We start from the raw sequence: 22985 nt of genomic DNA on the forward strand, positions 1-22985 counted from the left end.
TGTTTGGTTGAATAGCAAGATCCTTGTGATGATCAACAGCTTCATGCATTAACGCACAGAGTCTTTTCCAAGGGCACGGAGAAGGGTGACTTTGAAAACAGCTGTAGCTGCTGAGTGCCAGTGCAGCTCCCTGCCCTCACTGCCGGCTGTCCTGTCCGTGCTTCCATCCTGCTCCCATCCCAGCCCACTGTCATTGTGCTGGGGAAGACGAGGTGAGCTTGTGGTGCCCTCAGCTGCCAACGTGATGCCCTCCAGCACAGGGACTTGGGCAGGTAAACCCAGCTCAATCTCCCCTTTCCTTAGGCTGTTAAATGATGTTAATAGAAGTAGTTGTATTGGTAGGAGCAGTGTTAGGGGGTTTTCCCTCTTCTGCTTTGTGTGTCTTTGTCATCCAAGCCCTGGCTGGACTGGATGGTGCAGGGAACACTGCCCACACAGCTGAAATTCAGGCTGGGTCCCTGGGCAGCCCTGAGGGAGCTGCTCTGTTTTCCAGGAATGTGAAGCATCCCACCTTTGCCCTCGGCGCAGAGCTGCCAGCAAAACTTCTGAGGTTGATGCAGATGTGCTGACAAAAAGCCCTTTATCTCATCTTCTGTACAGAGGTGAGGTGTCTCTTCTGACAGGCAGACCTTCTGCTAAATCCATGCTAACAGCTTTGCTGGCAGAGCTGTTTTCATGGAATCACAGATTGGTTTGGGTTGGAAGGGATCTTAAAGCCCACCCGGTTCCAACTTCTGCCATGGGGTTTGCCTGGGCCCCATCCAGCCTGGCCTTGAATACCTCCAGGGACGGGGCAGCCATCTGTTTTGAGGCAGGACATGTTAAAACCTAAGCCCCCCCCCAGCCTTGCTGCTGCTCGTGGTGCGACTCAGCCCTGCTGCTTGAGCTCTGGTCCTAAGCTGTTGTGTGCTGGTGGGAATGCATGCCTCTCAATGAAGAAATGCAAAACCCCTGCAAACACTGCAGCTTTTGCATGCAGGGAAGAAAAAGGAAAAAGCACCGAGTTAGACCTGGTCTGTGTGTGAAGGGGAAGTTCAGTGTGGTGCAGCCCATGCTCATTGCTTACACCCTCGTGCACAGAAAGGTGTAAAAGGGAGACTGCAATCCAGGCCATGTCCAAGGTGTGAGCATGGTGCTCTGCTTGGGACTTTGATCTCTGTCAGAAAGGATGCCTCCTTTGGAGTTATTTTCTAACGTGGGTACTGGCAAGTACTGATTTCACTCCTGTGATGGATGTCCTCCTTCCCTGATTGCTGGGCTGTGTTAATAATGTCCCATGTCTGCAGCTGCCCTGTTCTGGGGGGCTGCTCCCCTCTTCCCTCTTTAACCTGCAGTGGAGGTTTGTCATTGTGTGAGTGAAGCACTGGGGCTCTAATGAAGGATGCTGCTTCCACACCGTGTCAGGCGTCGTTAATGCGGACGCTGCTGGGTCCTGTTGCTAAATGAATCAGTTTGCCAGTGCCCAAATTAATCCAGGAGCCGCTTGGCTTCTGAGCACTCAAAGCCTAAATCTGCTTGACAGCTTCTGGAGGGACAAATACGGTGTGGAAACATTTGATCTCTCAGCCAGCTAATAACTTGGAAACAATGTAAATGGGTGATTATAAAACGTTCTGAGAGACAAAAGGAGAATTTACATTTGCATCGTACAATTGCTAGGATGGATAACTCACGTTGCTCCAAGGGAGAGCTGCATTTGAAGCTACCAGGTTTGGTTATTGGTACCTTTACCCTGGGGCTGGATTATGGCGTGTTCCTTCCAAGCCAAGGGCTGCCTGCAGCAGCAGAGCAGTGTGCTCAGCCCATGCTGCTCTCACTGGGCAATGGAGGTGTTTGCAGAGCCTCAGCCCCTCCGAGCTTCTGAGTATTTGCATGAAAAATTACCACTGCTCTCTTTGCTTCTCCTCAGGCTCAGGCTGTCGGCTGCTGTCCCCAAGGAGCCCAATCAGATCCAGATGTCTCACCAGTTGTATGCGTTTTTTAATCTTTACCCCAACTTTACATTAGGCAATATCTGATTTCTACACACAGTTTCCACCGCCCAGAAATGAAAATACATCTCGAGCAAAAAGTAAGACGTTCAAGGAGTGGAAATGCTCCCAGGAGTGGAAAGAAGCACCAGATCTCAGGTTTCTTGTCCCAGCCTCGGTGCCAGGAGCCGGGTACAGCGGTGCCAGGGTCATTTGGGCACTTGGGGTGATGGTTTGTTCTGCTGGGGTTGGTGAATGCTGCACCCAGCAGCTCTCTGGGCACCTTGTGCCAGCACCTCACTGCCCTTATTGTAACAAAAAAATGAGATCTGGGAGGATTGGGGCCAGCAAACCTGAGCTGGGGCTGGGGAGGGGCAGAGCCGCATGGATGAGGAGGAGGAGGGTGAGTTAACAGGAAGGCTCAGGAGCTGGTACTGGGTGGAGGTGAGGGGTGCAGGATGATGTATGGACACCAGGAGGAGTTCAAGTTTCAGGACAGCGATTGGTGGCACAGGGTGACAGATGTTGTATGTTGGTGTGCAGCTCCCTGCAAAGGGCTCCTTGAGTCACTCCTGTGAACCTCCCTGCATCTGCAGCAGAAAGAAAAGTCAGAAACAATGCGTTTCAGAGGGAATGAGTGGGCAAAGAAAAGCAGTGCTGCGTCCCAGTGAAACTGCAGAGCTCTGAACCATTCTGCTCTGTGTTTATGCACTGCTCCTTGGAGGATGGGAAAGTTGGAGGGGAGTGGAGGAGTTTAGGAAGTTCACAAGCAGAGTGCTTGTGTTGTTTCTGGCACGGAATTACCGGCTGGGGGCATCCCTTTGCAGTGCCCTTCACCTCCCACAGCCACAGCCGACCCCACTGAGGTGTGGGTCCTCCCATTGAGGGTGGCTCGGTCGGTTCCCAACACAGCAAGGCTTGGGCTGTGGGTCGGGGCCACAAGCAAGGTGCAGCTGGAGTCAGAGCGGAGCTGATGGATGTGGGTTGGAGTGCTGGAGGCTGCTGAAATGAGGCACAGCTCTGCCTGCTGCTCAGGGACACGTGGGATCCCCACGGAGAGCCGCTGTCCTCAGCTTTGTGCACATCTGTGAGCGCAGTCACTGATGTCCCCTCCCTGGACAGAACACACTGCTGAAGTCTCGTTGTGGCCGTGCTGTTGCTGTGCATTAGTCCTGAAAGAGAGAGACGGGTTTGTGTCTTCTCCTGACTATGCAAAACCGAATGAAACAAGAGACAGAGACTACAAATCCACCCTGTCCCAGTGCAGCCCAAAGATAAAAGCGTTAAAATGCTCTGTAATTAGAGCCAGCCTCAAAGAAGACATTTGATGGTGGCAGGAGTCGGATGCTCAGCTCTTACGCCCTGTGGCACAGGATGAAAGAATGAGCTTCTTCAGCAGTGCTGGGGTTCTCGTTTGGCCCAGCAGCAGTTCAGAGGTATTTCTCCTTTTGTAAGAAATAGGAACTGATTGTGAGATTCTGGCTGCTCGGGTGGCACAGGAACTATGTATATACTTAAATGATGGTCACGGGGCTTAGACGGCTTAAGGGCTGATTTCTGATCTGGGATGACAGCATCCAGCCTGTGCTGTAACCACCTATTCAAGCTGATTTTTGACATTCTTTTATTTCAGCATTCGAACTAAAAACTCAGTTATCAGCGATCCTGAAATTGAGAGCTGAACTCCTTAATGAGCAACGCGTGGCTGCAACCTGTCACACCTCCTGCACGTCCTGCTCAGAGCTCTGCAGCCTGATCCAGGCCATCACCCCACCTCAGCTCCTCTCCCAGGTGACACTGGGGATGTGGCAGCACCCAGGGATGCAGACAGTGGGCACGGAGCAGGTGGGGTGTGGATTGGGAGCTTAAAGGAGCACAGCACTGCTGGGCATCACTTGTGCTGTTTGCAGCTTTGAAAACGTGGTTTCAACACTTGAATTCAGGGTTGAGACAGAAAGAAACATGGCAGAATAAAAGCCACCTGCACTGATGTTAGGAGAATGTCACAGTGTGTGAGTTAGGGTTGGGGTTAGGCTTAGGGTTTGGGTTAGTTAGGCCTTGGGTTTGGGTTAGGGTTAAGGTTCATAACTTGCTCTGTTGATCGTAATGTGATGCCAGACCTGAGCTGCCAACTTCTTCTCTTCTGTGTGTGCTATTAAAGTCTGTGTAACGAGAGCCCTGAGGACAGCCCCAAACTCTGCACCGCTCCTGCCCAGCTGGACCAACATTAGATGCTAGTCCTGGGATGTAGAGTCGGGGGGGGGCCAGAGCTGCAGGGCATGCCCAGGTTGGCAAGCTGGTTTGTGCCATTGGGGCTGTGCTCTCAAAGCAAAGTTTTCTGTATTTTCGAGATAAACTTCCTGATATGTGTGCTTGTTATTGTGACTGGGAGAAGCTTACTGTAAATTGAAGCTGCTGTTTACTGTATTGCAAAGCAATACGTGGGCAGGGCTGTTGATCAGTGCCCAGCTCCCAGCAGCAGGTGGGACAGCAGAGCTTCTGGCTCCAGAGTTCTCTGCTGGTAACATTTAGGTCAGTGCTGGCCATGTAGGAATTTGTTCTGCTTTCACAGACACACAAACAGCAAAAGAGATGGAAAGGATCCATGCAAATTAAAAAGCAGCAAAAACTGAACTAGGCGATCACAGTGTCAAGTACTGGTAAGCTCTCTATCTCAGGGGGAACCGAGGGTGATTTTTAAGCAGCTATTGTGTGCTCTGCTGTGAGCCGACTGTTGTAAATGTCTTGTAAAAACGCAGCTGAGCTGCTTTTCCATCCTGGCCTTGGAAGCCCACGGAGTGGCTGCCTGCTCTGCTGGGTGCGTGTTCAGCTTCTGTGGCAGAAGGAAGGTATAGAGTAAATAAATAACACACTGCTGATGTCTGATGTCTTTCTGCTTTGACTGGGTGAGTTGATGCTGCAGAGCAGATAACCCCAGGGTGTTCCATAGGTGTTGCTTTTCTGATGCAGGGAGGTGCTGGCCATTCCTCCCACTGGGCGTGGATCCCTGGTGGTTTTGTAGCTCAGTGTAACTGGATCTTTTGTCCACCTGAACTCCTGGACTTTATTTCCCAATGTCTTTTTTTTCCCTCCTTTGCACCCAACTTTTTCTTTTCTTCCTTCTCCTTCAGTTTTCCAACATTCCATCTCCTCCATGTGTAATATTTTTCCCCTTCCAGGTTTTCCCTTCTGGGTTTTTCTCTTTTGTGGTACAGGAGCACAGACTTCAAGCTCCGTATCTCCCTTCACCATCTGCCACCTTTCCATTTGTCAGTGTTTTCAGCACCAACTGAAATTCCCTCTGTGCAGCTCCAGCTCGTGTGATTGAGGAGTTGCTGTTCGATCAGGTGAGCCTGCAGACACAGCTGGTTTTATAATGTCCTCCATAGTGCCCACAAAAGCAGACCCAGCAGCAGCTCCTGCTGGGATTTTGGGCCGTACAACCCGAGCTGTGTGGGTTTGTCCTCCTAAAAGATGTTGTAAGATGTATGGATAACTTGAAGCAAAGAATACGTTCCATAGCAACTGCAGTGTTTGTAGTAGCAATAGCATATGGGAATGCCTTCAGCGCTTGTCTGCGTGGACATGCTGCAAGGGAGGCTGAAGGAATGAAGCACTGCCTGCAAAATGTATGCAAAGCCAAATTTTTACAACTAGCGTAAGCAACTTATAAATGAAAACCACTGAGATTCAAGGGGAAAGAGCTTGTCAAGCACTGCTAGCCCAAGCAATGTGGGTTAAGCCACGTCTTGTTGGGTTGTATGGCAGCTCCATGGCCACGGCCCTGAGCCCTGTGGGTGCACAGCATCATGACAGCAGCAGCTCAGCACTCACCCTGCTCAGAACATTGAGAGAATTTTGTCAGCAGTAAGAGATGTGCAAAGGGGGGAGTTTGTAGTGGAATAATCTGCAATTTTTATACATATAAAGCTCTGTGGATTTTTAGTTTCTTGTAACTCATAGAAATGAATGCAAATGTAAAGGATGTTTTAATCGACATCTTTTAGCATCAGTAATACTCAAGAAATAGAACCAAATACAAAGTATTGAGTTACTTCCCAGAGTCCCACTGTTTTTCTTCCATGTACAAAGAAACGTGTGAGCCCTGAAGCAGTTTGAGAGGTAAAGGTTAAATAATGGGTTTGTATCCAGCATTTTTAAACTAAAAAACTGTGGAGCTGTGCAGTCCCTCGCTCACAAAGAGCTTGTCAGCACGAGCTGCTGAGTGCTGGGAGATCGGGGCTGGCGGCCCAGAGGAGACGAGCAGGAAGGGTTGGAGCTGAAAAGCATAAAGAAGAGAGTTAATCATGGCCTGTAAAACCAACGTTACTTGTATTCGTTCCCTTGGCATCTCAGTACCACTCCAAAACAGAGGCCAACTGTTGACAGAGGCAAAGCCAGCTTCATCCTTTGCAGGCTGACAAATGGTCATGTAAGTTACCAAATAACCCAAGACCTCGGGATTAAACTTCTCCAATTGTTTTCACATGATGCAACTTTAAATCTCTCTTTTGAACAGTATTAAATTTCCTTTCATTCCCATAAACTTCAGAAAACGTTGCCTGCTCTCACATTTCAGCCTGTGACCCAGCTAACTTGCACTTTTCCCCTCTGCTAGTCTGGAGAACAGAATAATGAAATTCAGACAACGGTGACCAAATGTTGCTCTGTGGAACTTTCCTTTTACAAAACAGATGAATGCTCCTGGGCTCCAAAACACTGCGGGGAACAAAACTTTCAAACCTTATGGAAATAAAATAGTGAGCCTATGCGGTGACTTCATCTCCTTTATCAGATCAGAGACGTTTTTGCTGGAATTCAAATGGATTAGAAAAAAAACCCTCTAAGTAGAGGAAAAGAATTAAAATATCCCACCGAAGCCATTACTGAAATAGGGCTTTATTTCCAAGCGCACACACCCACAGGAGGGAACGCTGGATTTCACAGGGAAGGAAAGCTGCCTCACCACCATCGTTCACAGAGCTTGGGTCGCAGATAGAAGTGCGCTGTGGTCAGTCAGTAAGATAAGTACTGCAGTGTTTGTGATCAAAGGAAAAGATAAGCCTGTATGATGCGTGTTGGGACCCTGACAGAGGGGCTGTAGGAAATGAGCACAGATACGTGGCTGATGGCAGAGCTGGGGCTTCTCCCTGGCTCTCAGATCCCTTGGAAACCTGAACAAGTTGGTCCATGCAGCACCTTGCCAGATGGTGCCCTGCATTTATGTGATGAGAAATACCCACTGCGCTGCAGATTTGTTGCTAGTGTGAGTGGGATCGCATTCACTTAAGCCCATTGCAAATGTAGCCACTAGAGTCAAAATGAAAGGAGCCAAAGTATATAAATCCAGCAGACAGAGTTTATAGGGGAACTAAACCAAACATTCAACGTGGAGATTTAGTGCAGCCGAACTGCTGTAACTAACAGGGTACCTTACATCATTTTGTGTCCTACGGGCACGGTCGCCGTGTTAGTGGCGTGCTGATATCAATAAAAGTTTTACATGCACAATGAGTGGAAAATACGAGATGTTAGATAGTACAGAACAAGTCTATAAAGCCGATACCTAAAACCTGCTATCACACTTTTGGCAACCCCAGCCAACTTCCACGCAAATTCCAACCATGGATCTTTACTGATTTTGTCTTAATTGAAAGCCTTAAAGGTGAATTGAAATGTTGTTGGAATAAAAACCTGTTTAAGATGCCAAATCCCTAACGAAATCCCAGTGCATACTTACAAGTAAATAAATTGTAAATGCAAACGTACAGGCCTTCCTATTAAGCTGTCAAACCATGAATTCTGGAGTCTGTTCTTCTCTTGCAAAATTTGGGGCATTCTTCTCCCAATAATGGCTGGTGTATTTTACTGCTTTGCGGGCCCAGCAACAAAGATGACATTGTTGAGGAAGGTGGTGAAATCTCCCTTGCTCATGGTGATGACTGGGGGACCACTTCCCCATTAACGTCTGTGGAGAACTGGGAGGTGCAGACCTGATGCCGTGGCCCTTTCTTGGCAGTGCTGCTCGCTATGAGTTGGGCTGGGGCTGCCCATGAGGTTCCCTGATACGGTGTGAAGTCGTGGATGGAGGCAGCTGAGCGTGAGGGTAGTTCAGTTTTCCCAACTATTGCTTCAATGATCTCCTCCCTGAATTCAGTTGTTGAGGATCAGGTTAAGTCCTCTTGCAAAATGCAAACAAACTCTAAGAGAAACTGTGGGCCCTTTGACAGTACGGGCCTTCTCCTGACATGTTTTGCACAAGTATAACCTGGTCACACCCGAACTAAACTCAGTCCATTACTTTCTTTTGGAGACTCACTGCTCGGGGTAAGGAGGGAATCAGAGATGAAACAATTGCAGTGCTTTCCTACCCAAAGATCCCTACAAAGCTCAGCATCTGCAGTGTAAATCACCAGCCGTGGGACTTGGAAGCTGCTCCTGTTGCCTGTCCTGCTCTGCACCTCGTGTGGTTGTTGAATTAATGCTTTGGAATTCAATGGATACCGAATCTGATGAAACACTGGGTGTCAGCATGCAGCTATGGAAATAAAACAACAACAACAAGGATACATAATGAGCATCCCTCTGTTTGCATGTGTCATTAAGCATTGCTGGTGTTTGTGTCCCATTCCATCACCCTCGTTCTTCCCAAAGGGTAACATTACATGTTACGGAGCTATGTAATTCAAGAATATAAAGAACAGAGTCCTTCTGCTATATATATAAAATTCCAATGCAGTACACATATGAAAGGCAAAGAATTGTGGTCTGTTTCAAGGCTTTTGCCTTTATCTTTTCCATTGCCTCCTGCCAATTTTCAAAGTACTCCCAGATCACAGACCAAGCTACATTATCTGAACAAGACTGCACGCAGCCTCACGGTCCTCCCTGCAACCCCCAGGGATATCGCCCGCCCTCTGACCCCACCAATACCCACTGCTCCCCGGCCCTTTGCTTTACACTGCAGGCAAAGACATTTCAGCTTGAGGAGGAAGCAGAGCTGTGCACACTGGCACCAGCACACCTTGACTTGCTTGGCCTCAAAATAAAGGGAGGCCTTGGAGGGGCTGAACATCCCCATCCTACAGACATGCTGAAATACATCATTATTTGTATTGCTCTGGAAAACTCAGCTAGGAAATGGAGGATGCGCTCAGTGAGATATCAGCACTGCTGGCAGACTGGCCACCCTAAAGAGTTGCAAGTGTAAGCACAGATATTCATTACTCTCCAGTACTCAAAAAGTACCACCAGCTGCTGTTTGCTGCATCGTGGCAGCATTTAAAGACCAGTGGTGAACTCAGGTTTAAATGGGTGCACAGAGTTTAGGGATCTGTGCAGGGCCTGGCTTTATCTTCAGCTTCCACCCTGGAAGCCTCCCTGGGCTCTGGTTCTAGTTGTGTTTCAAGTGGGCAAAGGATGATTGTTAAGGCCTCGGTGGTTGAAATGAGAAAGATCTGGAACAGATTAATGGGAGTGTGAGAGATGGAAAGGAAAACAAGAGCTTTCTTATAACGTGACAGTGCTCAGGAACACACACTGCCGAGGCTCTCTTAGCTTGCTGTACTTCTGACACTCTTCTCTTAGAATATTTTGCTTATCATCCTCTTGTTAAGTTTATTGTACTTACAAATCATTCCCAGACAGCCAGCTTCTTACAAAAAAAAAAAAAGAAAAAAAGAAAGAATAAAAGGGTTTTGTGTGTAATACATCTTCCCTGCAGGAACTGATTCCTCAGCGATGCTGACTACAAGCCTCTCCTTGTTTGAATACATGCAGAAAGCAGCCGGCTCTTCTCCCCAGAGCCACCTCCTGAACCTTTATCTGTGCATCGCATCCACGCAGCGTCCCACAAACCACACAGGAGAAGCTGCCTCCAATTTGTCCACCCACCTCACAGCGCGTCACCACCTCGACTCCTTCTCCATCGGGTCCTTACAGATACTCTGTGTTATTCCTTTTGGGGTGTCCAGGGCTGTGTCCGCTCTGCTCCCTTTGTTTAATGTGTTTTTAGTGTGACAGAGTGCAGCGTGTGGAAGGAAAAGTAGAGAGAAGATTTGTATTGATTTCCAAATGCAGCAGATTAAGAGCAGATGTAGCATGTATTCCCCAAACGTATGTTTTAACTTTCATTTATGTGCTGTGCTGAACAGTCTTCAAGCCAGGAAGTGATTTATATTCGCTAATTGCATGCACTTTGGTAGATTTGTAGCTAAAAATAAGTGGTTTGTTTTTTAATTACCAGCGATTTATCCTTTCGATGTGCCTGTATCCAACATCTAGAAGCAAACCAAAGACACGGGGAATCCAGGTGCAGTTTCCTCATCTGCCACAGACTTCTGTGGTGTCCTTAGCACTGATGTGGGTTATCCCAGGGCCCAGGTGACCCCAGCAGCCGCGGGGAGCTCAGGTGGCTGAGCTGGAGGAGCACTGCTCTGTTTTGTCCCATCAGAGAATGTTTGCTATGTGAGTGGAGACTGAGTGGACCTGCTGCCATGAGCATATGGAAAGCAGAGGTTTGTTTATTGCGGTCAACGTGCTGTAAGTTGGATCAGCTCAGAAATAACTTGAAACGTCACCCTAGAGGGCCAGGGCAAGTGAGCCAGGCCGGTGCTGCAGAAATCCTATCCCAGCTGCACTGCCTGACCTTCTCACTGACATTTCCTCTGTAACTACAGGGGAAGTGTTGGGGCCCTGAGGGCACTTATAGGTCTTGATGGCCCTGCCCCACACCCTGTTTCCTAGGCACTCTGTTTGAGCCCAGCCATGGGCCCTCAGCCCCTGTTTGAGCCATTCCCTGCTGGTTTCTGGAGGGAATCCCCTGCTTGTCCTCAAACCTCCCTTATTGCCACAGACCTGACTCGACCACCATCACTGGACCCGGCCCTCACCTGTGGCTCACCCTGAGCTCCCTGTCCTTAAAGGATGGTCACCCAGGGATGGATGAACGCTCAAGTTGTAAAGAACCCCCCAGAAAGGAGGGTCAAGGACCTAAAACTAAAAAGGACCCTAAAAAAGGGGAAAACCTGCTCTGAGGAGATGACTGTCAGCTCCTGAGCCATCTCAACTCCTGGTTCTGTGTGCCCGGGGCAGTGGATGGAGCTGGCAGATAACGAGCGTGTTAAATGTGGATTTCACTGTGTCAGGGAGGGTTGCAAGGAGCTCGTCAGGTGCCAGGTGAGCTGCTGAGCTCCTGGCTGACAGGAAGCCGAGATGGCGGCGGGTTTTGAGCTCGTTGAGGGGAAAACTGCCAACCTCTCAACCTGCGTTGAAGGGCAGCTGAGAGAGCGCTCCCCGGGCTGCACGTTGGTGGTTTGTGTGCCTCATTTCAACGGACCCGATGTCAAAAGCAAAGCGGTGCAACACACAGAGTTCAGCGAGACGCTGCGGCCCACAGGGAACGTCGGGGCCGGTTCGGAGCCGAGCGGGGCAAGATGGCGCCCGGCGGCGCGAAGCGAGCGCCCCCCCGGGGCCACGGGGCGGGAGGCGTCGCGCGGTGCGACCGGCAGGGGGCGCTGCGGGGCCGGGCCGACACGGGGCTCGGCGGGGCTGGGCCGGGCCGCGAGGAGCGGGAGGAAAGTGACAAGTGGGGCTGAGCGGCACGAGCCGCCTTCCCCGCCCGCCGGCACCGCGCGGGACGGACCGAGCCCAGAGGAGCAGAGCAGAGCACGGCACAGAGCACGGCACGGCACACAGCACAGGCGGCCCCGCGGCGCTGCGCGGGCCGGGCCGGGACGCCGGCGCTGCGCTGTGGATGCCGGAGTAACGCGGCGTCGGCTCAGGAATGCGGCAGCCGCCACAGCCGGGCCGAGGGGACGGGCGGCTCCTGCTGCTCCCGCTGCTGCTGCTGCTGCTCCGCGAGGGGAGCCGGGCAGAGACGGCCGACACCACGGCAGGTGAGACGGGCAGCAGCCACGGGAGCGGACGGGGCGCCGGGCAGCGAGGAGCTGGGCTGGGCTGGGTTATACTGTGCTGTAGTGCTCTGTACTGTGCTGTGCTGGGCTGTGCTGCAACGCGCTGCCCGCTGACCGAGCTGCTCCGGGCTGCTCCGAGCCCCGGCCGTGCTCTGTGCACAGCGCGGTACCGGGGCGATGCGTCCCGTCCCGTAAAGTTGGTCATCGCGTTGTTCCGCTGCTTTACCGGGGGATTCCATCCCGCTGTGCTGGGCTGTGCTGGGCGGAGCGGCCGCGCGGCGCCGGGACGGGACGGGGGAGCGCGGTGAAGGGAGGTCGGGCCGCTCGGGGCTGCGGGAGCTGCTCGGGGCTGCGCCGGGTGCTGGGCTCGGAGCGCTCCGGGAACTGCCCGGCGGGATGGAAACGTCAAAGGCAGCTCGAGGAGCCGAGCTGTGCGTGCGGGCGGGGCGGCTCCGGCTGTGGCTGTAGTTAGCGGGGAGCTTTTGTCCCCTCTTGTTGCTTCAGTGTAAGTTCCGAGCATTGCGTTGTGCCGTGAAGGCTTACGGGCTCCTGAGAGCCTGGAGGGAAAGGAAACCCCACGAGTTGTGCTGGGAAGGATCTTTCATCGTGGCTTCACTTTAATGCGCCTGTGGTAATTAATGGCTGCTAACACAGTCGTTAGCATACAATTATTTTCCACGCTGAAGTATTTTTTATATCATAACTGATGACTCTGGCAATACCATATTTGCTCATGGGTAGAACAAGGGATTATATTTACATCTCTGTGGCCACATTATGGACTTATGCTGTGTTTTTTTCCCCCCTCCAAATGTTTAAGGTTTAGGTTCTGTAGAAGAATTGGGGTAATTAATGAGACATCTGAAACACTAATGAAAAACCCATCAGTAGCGGTGCCAGTGCTGCAGGAGCCAACGTGGGCACTGCTTCCCACAGCCGTGGGGCTGACCTACAGCCCTGCGGTGCTTTGCATGGTCCCAACACCTTCACAGTGCTGCTCCCACCTGGCGAGCCCCGTTTGGATGCCCTGGCTGTGGGTCTGAGCTGGGATTGCCAGCTGACCCAAACTATTCCTCTGTGTTGCTTTCCAAAAGCTCTTTGGTTATTTTTTTTCCTCCTTTAGTTCCCCTGTTTCCTTTTTTTGGCCCGTGACCTTTCCTTGCAGGGAGCACAACAAAACAAAAAGCACATTTTCCTTTGTATGTTGGTGCTGTCTGTAATGCTGTTCTTCCCAAGGGTGCTCGCAGCTCGGCCCGACGGCGTTCTGATTAAAACCACACCATTTCCGTGCATGGAAGGAATGGGAACTCTCTAACTTGGACAGGTTTTTATTCTTTGCAGCATCTGAGATGACTGTAGATATTACCTCTCCAGCTTTGTTATTGTTCAGTGTTGTGCACCTCTGTGATGGCTCGCAGTATTAAAGTGCTCTAGGAGAATACCCAGGTGATGCATTGTGCTGTGCAACCCACAGCATGGGTTGGAAGGGACCTCAAGGATCATGAAGCTCCAACCCCCCACCACAGGCAGGGCCACCAACCTCCACATTGATACCAGCCCAGGCTGCCCAGGGCCCCATCCAACACCGCCAGGGATGGACGGGGCATCCACAGCCTCTCTGGGCAGCTGTTCCAGCACCTCAGCACTCTCACAGTAAAGAACTTCCCCCTGACATCCAACTTAAATCTTCCTTCCTTCAGCTTAAAACCATTTCCCCTTGTCCTGCTATTTCTACCCTTTCAAAGAGTTGAACTGTCCAATTCCTTGAAAGGATGAGAGAAGATTGTTTCATCGGCCTTGATTGTAGCCTGGTGTTTCTTAATGGAGTTCCTTGTAGTATCAACAGGTGATCTTCAGGTCGTTTATTTGTTTCTTAATTAAGTTCTGCTGATGGTGTATACACAGGAACTCCAAGGCTGCAAATTAGATCAGGGTTGAGAAGCATCTGAAAGCTGGAGTGTGGATGTTAAGTACAAATACCTGAATCTAAGCGAAGAGTGGAGGAGGAAAAAAGCTTCCCCGAGGTGTGACACTGGATGCTGCCCCATGGAAATGGGGAAATGCAGTGATCTGAGGTGCAGGGAAATGCCCTGGAGTGGAGAGGGAAAATGTTCAACAGCTTTATTATCTCGTTGCACATTGCTTCCGTAGGCTGGGAATAGCTGGGGATGTGCTTTACTTACGCTTGGAGCTTGAGATTGTCTTTGGAAGAGTGTGTGCTTCCAGATTCACAGCACGAGTTCCTCTGGAAAGATAACTGCTGTGCCTTCAGCTGGAGGAGGGGGCACCGTCCCTCCCTGGGCTGCTCAGCTGTAAAGGTCAGTGTGCAGGATGATGCACTGCCCATGGGATTCTGTTCATCTCCGAGCCGGGGGGGACATTGCAGCTGTCCTGATTTAGGGAGGTGACCGCTTCCAAAATCTCATCAGAGGCCAGAAGGCACAGGACAGCCCAGGGGCTGTGTGATAAGGGGAGCTGATGGGGTGATGCAGTCAGTGAGACGTTCTGTAAGAGCCCTTTTAACATCACATCTGGTGCTTCATCTCTCGTTGGTCTGACAGCACTTTGAAGAGAACCTGTCTCTGTGCTTCAGCCTTTTGGCCACGTGTAGGTAAAAGAGGGGATGCCATTGGTAGGGAGAAGGCTCTTCATTCATTAGCCCAGCTTTCGAGTGCCCAACCTGGGAACACATGGAAGCAAGGCTGCCCACTAATAATGCCTCGTGGTATCACCACCACCTTCCCGTGTTGCTTTAAATGATGTAAGCTGTGTAAATGCTTCCAGTTATACATGGATCAGGCAGAGGCTGCAGGTTTCTATTTTGTACTGTTTTGTTTCCTCTACCCCTGACACTACGGAGAAGTTCTTATCGTTTGTGCTACATTAAAGTACCTTCAATTCAAGTGACTTTTCCACAGTCTTCCAGAGAGTTTTTGTCTGATTTGTGAGTAGAATTGGAGTGCCTGGTGACAGGGCTGCTCCTCTCAAAGGCTTTGACACAAAAGCAGGGGCGTAATAAGATAGTGATGGGAGTATAAGGACTGTTGGATAAGAAGGAAACCCCAGGGTGGTGTGGGGAGGTTTGGAGCGCTGTGACAAGGCTGGACTGGTGGATGTCTGTGTGAGTTTGAAGGTGTTTGAGAAGGGCAGCGTAACAGGTCTCGATGTCCTCCTAGCACTGGTGGATGTGGAAGCACTTGTATATCCTTGTTCAGTAACAAAGGCTGGTACCAAGTCGAACAAAGAATAAACAGCATGCACTGGGTGTGTTTTGGTAATCTGAAACAGCTTGCAAGAGACTGTTTTTTGCAAATATTAGCATGGTATGGAACTACTAATCATTGGAGTCCTTCAGATATTCAGACATCTGGAAAAGAAAAATAAGGAACAAGCCTGGACTCGGTATGCCCCATGAGATCAAGTGGGAGTATTCTTGTCTCTCTCACACAACAGATTAAATGGAGTTTCAGTACTGCCCTTGGATTCTTGCATTGGATGGAGCTTTAAGGTCTTCAGTCCACCTGCATGCAAACAATGTGCCTGCACTCTGCTGCTCTGAGCTGCGAAGTGAGCAGTGAATCATCTCTTGAACGTGGCTGACAGAGGTGAAGCTGATGCTTGCATTGCTTTTCTTACAGCCTCAGCATCCATATGTTTGAGCACTCGTGGAATTAAATAACTTAAAGCCCGGAGGTTGGCTTTTTTAGTTATTGAGTTCAGTTAGAATCACTGAATGCCCTGGGTTGCAAAGGCCCACAGTGCTCATCCAGCTCCAACCCCCTGCTGTGTGCAGGGTCACCAACCAGCAGCCCAGGCTGCCCAGAGCCACGTCCAGCCTGGCCTTGAATGCCTGCAGGGATGGGGCATCCACAGCCTCCTTGGGCAGCCTGCAGTTCTGTCCTCAGAGATGACTGCTGTTGCATCCTCCAGAAGAGAGCAGAATTTTGGCTGGGAGACAGAAAAGTCAGAGCTGAGATTTGATGCACTTTTAGCTCAGTCCTTGTTGCAGAGCTGCTGTCCCCACCTTCCTCTTCAAGGACAGGTATCCTCTTCGTTGTGCTGTGAACACTGCTCTTGTCCAGGATGCCCTAATAGAGTTCCCACCTATCTGAGCACCGAGGAGTCCGTACTGTGTTTACAGCAGTTCTTATTGCCTCTCCCAACTTTTGCAGAAGGAGGTCAGTTATCATGGCTGAACATCTCTTCTCCAAAATTAACTTGGCCTCAAATAAAAGGAATTATCTTTGTAATTGTTTTGTTTACTCTGCCTTCTTGATGTAGTGTATAAGTAACAAGCGTCCTGTGCGTTTTATTTTCTACGTTCGTGATTCATTCCATGTGTTTGGGTTTTGTTTAGTTAGCTTTAAATGCGTTCTCTTTCCGGCAAATTTAGCACAACTTTGCAGTGTGACAGAGCCATCCCTTTATCTGCAGAGCGAATGGAGCACGGGGAGCTCTGCCTGCAGCGTGAAGCTGTTTAATTCCCAGTTGATTTGTTGGCGAAATTGATTTATGTCACTCCAAACATTCAAAAGGCCACAGGGTAGCACTTGGTCACTCAGTGCCTCTGACCGTTGGCTCTTGTGTCTCTAGTCATTTCTCTTTCTACTTTTATAGCTCTGCTTGAAAGCAGCTCCCAGCTTTGTCATGGTGCTGGTGCTTTCTGCACCCTGCCTGCTCTGGAGCAGTGCTTTGGGGGCACGGTCCCCCTTGCCCTGCATTGCATCAGCATTTCAGGTTGCCAGCATTGCTGGGGCCGTGACTGTGTGTGCAAACTCAGGGCCCCCTGCCTTGAAATTCACTTTTCTTGGCAGTTGGTCAGAGCAACCTTTGTAAGTGAGATGCAGCCAGCTCACTTATTTTCGCTATTGGTCTGTCGCTGTGTTTTTAATTTACTGTAATTTAATAACTGACACAATGCTGGAATAAATGAATGGGCTGTGAACATTCTTGTAGACTTTGGGAGTCCAGCTCAGGGCAAGCTTTGGCTTTTAATTAACGCTGTCCATGAGATTTATTGTTAAAATAGTATCCTTGCAAATAAGTAAATCCAAAGCTGGGTAAGAGATGAATAATTGGAACCTGGTGTGGTTCATCAGAAGGCAGCACGGAGCCTTCCCTGCAGGGCTGTGTCCTGTAAGGTAGGGCTCGTTCCGCTGTGTTGGGTGCTGCCATCGTTTATCCCCTCCCTTTATTTTCTGCATGCAGTGTGTTGCTGTGTGTTGAAGACAACGTGTCCTTCGTGCTGTTGGGCAAGGTAGGATGCGGCATATGCATAAAGCAGACTTGTAGCACAGTATGGGGCGTTGGGAAGGCGATCGGAGACCCAGCTATGAAACGCCAAAGGCTTTTGGCTTCTTTTAGCCCCTACTGTTAGGTAAGGGTTCCAAAGAGAGGCCCAGGCAAGGGAAGAAGCTGCAAAGGCATCCTCTCATTACAGAGGAATCTTGGTCATTAGCAAACGTCTAATTCATCAGGGATCAAAAGGAGACATTCTCCTGATTTTCTTCAGTTATGTGGGGGCAGATGATATCTGAGTGCCGGTTTTCCTTGGAGACTCTGTTTGTAGGATGTGATTTATGGGCTCACATTCTGGTCTTGAGAGTTTTTTATTGTTGTTTCACATAATCTTCTTGAAATCCCGATGAATATTTCTGACCCTTATGACTGGTTGTACAATGAACCCTGACCAGCATAGGAAGCTCCCAAAGCTTGGGAGCACTTTATATGCAGAAATGTTGACGTTCTACATGGGCTGCTCTTAAGATCCTTGGTGCCCTGCTTGCCATAGCAGCAAAGCAAACTGTTCCCAATATGATGACCTCTCTGACCAACCCGTTCAATTTTAGGCTGAATATTCCTGGGGAGTGGCAAAGTGGGATGGATTTGCTTTTGCTTTTTGGTTTTGGTTGTGCTGTTCGGGTCTACTCAGGTGTGTCAGGTTGGGCACAAAGCCGTCTGTCCTTCCTTCTTGAGTGGGACTTAATGGGGAGCTGGATCTGGCAGTGGTCAGAACTGTCTTTCTGATGCCTGAATCTGTGATCTGTGGATCTGTGAATGTCGCAGTGGTTCTGGGGAAGCTCACTGATGTGTCTTGAAAATGTAGTAAGTCAACAGTTGTTACTGGGGGAGAAGGAAAAAAGTATTCTCAGAATTGATAAGTTTGGTTTCCAGTGGGTCTTCCCAATTCAAAACAAAATGAACCAGTTGCTACCAGCAGACTTGCTGCTTTTCCTTGCCGAGAAGCTCTTGCATGGGCAGTGTAATCGTTTGTGTGAGCGCTGCAGGTGGAAGCAGCTCTCAGAAATGCAGGACCTTTAATTTATGATGCGTTTTGGGCAGCTTCAATGTCACACAGTCTTGTCCCTCGTTCCTGCAGCCTGTTCAGCTCTGCTCTGATTTGAAGCCATTGAAGACCCTGGGCTTGGAGCTGTTGAGAACTGGGTGAGAGTTTTGGGCCTGCATTACAATTATCCAGGGAAACCTCTGGAATATCGGTCCCATCCAGCTTTTAACATCCATGGGTAATTCTAAGAGCAGCCCATTTTTTCCCTAAAGATTTAGCCTGCCTGCAAGCACAAATGGCACCATTCTTCCTGTGGTGTCAGTGAATGACTGGATTCGGTGCCCCAGGCATCGTAGACACGCATCCAGCAAGGGTCATCCTAGCAAGAACAATGCTGCCATTGCCTTTGATTTGGGGGAATTGCAGCCCGTAGGGTTCTGCACAGTTTTGTACTTGAGATGTTTGTTGTCAGCTGTGCAGCCATCTCCTGCCCAAACCCTGTAATTGTCGGAGGTTCGGTTGTGCTGCTCCCTTTGGCAGCGGTTATCTCAGCAGATCATCAAGGGTAACTTCACATGGACTAATTGTAATAACTGAAAAGGCCTAGGGGGAAGAATTCTGTCTCTACTTTGCAAGCAGGGGATTACGTGTGTATACATCCAGTGTAATTTGCTGGGAAGTGTCTGTGTGCGTATCTGTCAGAACCGTAATGTCCTTTGAAATATGACAGAGGATAGTTATGTGGTGATATGGAGGCTCGGCTTTCTTTTGCTTTTGTTGAGCTATCCCATGGAAGCTGGCTTTATCCACTTCTTTCTCTTCCCTTGCCCGCACGAGTTGGTGTCAGGCTCCTTGAGAAGACATTTATCTACGGGAAGATGTCATTCTGAACACCTTTCTTGGGACTTCTGATGGAAACAGGGGGCAGGTTTCAGTGTGAAAGTGATGTTGTGCAGGGCAGGTCCATCCCGTGTGCGTGGTGATGTTACCGCCCACAAGGTGTTTCTCTACACCGTTAGCATGAGCTCAATGTGGTTAACACTGATCTGCTGCCAGGCATCGAATGCAAACTGAACGGTCACCTTGATTTTCTTCATTTTCAATATGCAATCCATTCTAGCTGTTCTTTCTCATAGCATATATTGCTGTTGCTTTTTTACCAGGAGTGTTTTGTGTTGCAGTGATAGTGATCAGCAGAGCCCTGCTATGGAAAGAGATTTCGGGATGGGACAAAACCTGGTCCTAAGACCAGAGAAGTGTGGTTGTTCTCATTGACTTCACTGCGACTTAAAGGACACGTGGTGCTTTGAAGAAATGGAAGTTCAGAGTATTTCAGCCCCAAGTTGGGCAGTGGTGGCTGATTGTGCAGGGCTGTGCAGCACAGGAAACATGCCTGGCACATGGTGAGAGCTGAGTCCTGCCGTGCCCCTTTTCCCAGAGCCGTGAGGTGTCCGCTGCAGGACGTGTGAAATGTGAATACTTGGGATTTTGTCCTTAGGCAGCATATAGTGTTGCGTTTGCTTCCTGCCCAAATGCCATGGGAGCGGGCAGGTTTTGATCCGCACTGCGAGGTGTAGCTGTCTCAGCTTTCAGGGATGAAAGACGACTGTCATTTAAGTGCCATATGAGAGGACGGGGTCTATTCTCACAGAGCTTTTTGGGGGAAGGGAGAGAGCAAACGCTTTGCATACAGGAAAGTGTCTGCTTGGGGGGTATTTGATTTCACTAAACAAAATATTATCCAGCCTCCTTTGCATGACTTTCATACCATAATGGGGTTAAAATGAACAGCCAGATGCAAATGGTTTCTTTTCTTCTTCCATACGGTGTTCTCATGCCCTCTACCAACCTTAACTTTTTTCTTTCCCTTTTTGAAAAGAAATATATGTTATGAAATGGAAAAGGCGTCTCATTTTGCCTGGTAACCAATAGCACAGAGCTCGGCTGAATCCTGATGATTAGATACTCCTTATTCCTACTGGAGATGCTTCCCAGGCTGGATGTGTGGCTCAAAACAAGCACTTTTGTTTTTAAATGTGAAATTAATGTATACCAAGAAGGCATTCATAATATTTGATGAAAGCTGATGCAAACTGGAGCAGTCCTTGAAGCCTTTATTTAGTAATTGCATGTGCAACTCAAGGAGGGTGGTAGGAGTTCTCTGAGCATGAACTTATTGTTCACCTTTGGGAGGCATATAAATAAATAAAGGAGGAAACGTTTAATGTGGTTTATTTAAATTCAAACTCTTGATTGGAAAACAGGTCTTGCTTTCTCACCTCCCCTGTGGCTTCTTTGGTCTTTTCTGAAGTGATGCAAAAACCAATACTCTGAAGGAGGAGTGATTTTTGTGTATGTAAAAGAAGGGCTTTTAAACTGTTTGGTGTTTTTTTCTGTTTCATCCAAATCTATCAAACTTTAGCTCATAGAAGCAGAGGGGAGAACAGCTTGAAGTGGCTTTTTCCTGTGGCGCCAGCTGTGATCGGTGCTTGAATTCTGCAGAACTTCCCAGTTTGAGCCAAACCAGGAAACATTTTGGGTATTTTGTGTGCGTTCATCTTTGATGTTCTGGGATTTGGGGCTTCTGTGGTGTATTTTGGGTATGAGCCCAGGTGAAAATGCCCTGGTGGAGGGCTGTACCTGGCAGGTGAGGTTCTGGCAGCCCCTTTCTATCCCGGGCCTTTTCACTCAGGTTCTTCTATGGGAGCAGCTCTTTGGGGCAGTACTGCAGAGCTGCTCTGATGAATCATTTCTGTTGGCAATTCAAAGCCTTGGGGTTTTGTTTGGGTTTGAGCGTATTCTTGTGTCAGCCAACATCTGCTTGGATGTTTTCTATTAACATCCCTTTAATTTTGGGATATGCTTTGCTTAATTGAAACTTTGAAGCTATAGAAAGATATTTTGAGCAAACCTGTTCTTCCTTATGCTAATGTAAATGCAGAATAAATACATACTGTGACCAATGCTGGTAATAAGTTGTCTTTGTTGAAGAGTCTATGATCTGAAAGTTTCCACTTCCCTTGGTTCAGCGAGCCTCCAATCTCTTCACTATCTGAGCGTGTTGCAGGGCTTGTGCTGCTTAATGCAGAATACCTGGAAGGCAGAGTGCACCTACAAAGCATGGACAAGAAGCAGTTGTTACTCATAACTAAACCATGAAACGCTTTGCATTCATTTTGTACCAAAAAATCAAAGCATTTATGTGCATTTCTTTTTTTGCACATGTGCCAAAAGCATGGGGCGGCTGCAGGCCTAAATGAGCATCCTGCTCTGGTGCTAGAAACGTGGTATGGTTCAGTTCTTACGTGCACATGATGAACAGCAGAGAAACACAGCGTAGCATGAAGTTATGCAGCAGTGGCAGCTCTTCAGTTGGTTTGTGTTTATAAGCAGATGCTTATTCTTTAATCTAGGGAATGGTTGGTATATTACCCGCAGTGTGACTGATTTACCAAGAGATGCAGTCAATTTGTTTCCAGGCAGAGACGTGTCTGGGTTAATACAGTGCAGGCACACTAATGACAGTGCAGGTTTTGGTGCTTTTTTTCCCTTACTTTCCAGGTTTTTGTAGAGACCGGGGTTATTAAAAATAGAAGTAAGAAATCCATCTGTAGCGGTTTATGTTTCCAGGGGAGGATGTAGTGGGGGGCAGCAGAATTGCAGATGTGCACGTGCCCAAACCCTCTGAATGGCGTTGGCAAATGGGAGAGGTGCAGCTTAATGTTGGCATGTCAGCTAAAACGATTGACCTGTTTTTCTTTCGGGAACTTTGTTTATAGTGGAAGCTTTGTATCTCAAATAAAATTATCTTTATGCGAATGGGAACTATGCTTGTAACGATTTAGTTTAGAAAAGTAATGTCAACACCCCAAAGGATTCCTGGCTTTGCGTTTCCCTGTGTCCAATGGGAGCCTTTCCATGGGGCTGGCTAATGTCTCGTTTCGACTTCTGTTGAAGCACACAAAGAGCCTTGACAGCCTCCAAGCCAATAATATCTTACTTATGTTTCAATATATGAGTAACAGCACAGGCTTTCCAGAGATTATCTTTTTGTGATGTCGTTAGCTCTCTGACATGCTGTAGCCAGATGAATGAGGGTCCTTCAGCATTTTGGAGAGCAGGAATGTATCCCTTTAAAACAAATGTGAGTTGTTGCAGGGATGCGCAGTAACATTGCTTGCTGAGCCGGAGTTGTGCTCTTTTAATTAAGAAGTGCTGTGAGCAGAGCACGTGACGTTTCTTCCTCCTCACGCTGTTTCTTTCCTCTTTTCCTAATCTCTTTTCTCCTCTGTGTTTTTTCATGGCCCTTAGGAGCCCTGCATTTTCAAAGTCATCCCCTGCTGACTGTTTAGAGGTCTGCCTCAGCAGTTCCTTCAGCTCTGATTGAAGAGAAGCCCTTTTATTGGTTACTGAAATAATTCCATTGCTGCGTGATGAGTTTCTCTGCAGCAGTGGAGGATCAGGGGCTGAGGCTTCCAGTGCCTCTCTGTCCATCCACAGTGATGCTGCAGCATCCAGCCTTTGGGCTTTTGAGCACCATGCTTTGTGACCCAGTGCTAGGGATGCTGTGGGTGCCTGCAGCTCTGTGCAGCTCAATGCTGGGAATGCTGGGCTGCTGCTGGTAGAGCTGTTCCATACGTTGTGGCTGCAGATGTTCCTGGGCAAGTCTTATGGCAGAACACGGTGCTTTGTCTGCTAAAGCAAGGAGAGCTCCCCCCACTCATCTCCTTACGGAGGCAATGGCTGTGGTGATGAAAAGTGCCTCAAACTGTTCCAGCTCTGCAGGCTTGGTTTGGTTTTCCCCCTGTTCCGCAG

At 49.0% G+C, this 22985-nt stretch overlaps 1 protein-coding gene and 2 long non-coding RNA genes across 4 annotated transcripts in view; all 3 read left to right on the plus strand.

Moving 5' to 3' along the window:
- Window positions 1-59: 59 nt before the first annotated feature.
- Window positions 60-2043, plus strand: LOC146759084 (uncharacterized). Its single transcript, XR_014932923.1, has 3 exons — window positions 60-272; window positions 494-602; window positions 1910-2043. It is a non-coding gene; the product is annotated as an uncharacterized LOC146759084 (long non-coding RNA).
- A 1560-nt stretch (window positions 2044-3603) lies between these two features.
- On the plus strand, window positions 3604-5278 carry LOC146759085 (uncharacterized). Its single transcript, XR_014932924.1, has 3 exons — window positions 3604-3761; window positions 4543-4630; window positions 5150-5278. It is a non-coding gene; the product is annotated as an uncharacterized LOC146759085 (long non-coding RNA).
- Window positions 5279-11620: 6342 nt separating this feature from the next.
- ROR1 (ROR family WNT receptor 1) overlaps window positions 11621-22985 on the plus strand; it is a 122835-nt gene continuing 111470 nt past the window's right edge. For both annotated transcript variants that reach the window (XM_015870818.3, XM_015870819.3), the window contains exon 1: window positions 11621-11866. In XM_015870818.3, coding sequence (XP_015726304.1) covers window positions 11755-11866 — 112 coding nt within the window. In that variant the 5' untranslated portion in view covers window positions 11621-11754. The remainder of the gene's footprint in view (window positions 11867-22985) is intronic.

The sequence above is a fragment of the Coturnix japonica genome, chromosome 11, assembly GCF_054131305.1.
Source record: "Coturnix japonica strain WE chromosome 11, WE-NBRP24, whole genome shotgun sequence".
Classification (NCBI taxonomy): domain Eukaryota; kingdom Metazoa; phylum Chordata; class Aves; order Galliformes; family Phasianidae; genus Coturnix; species Coturnix japonica.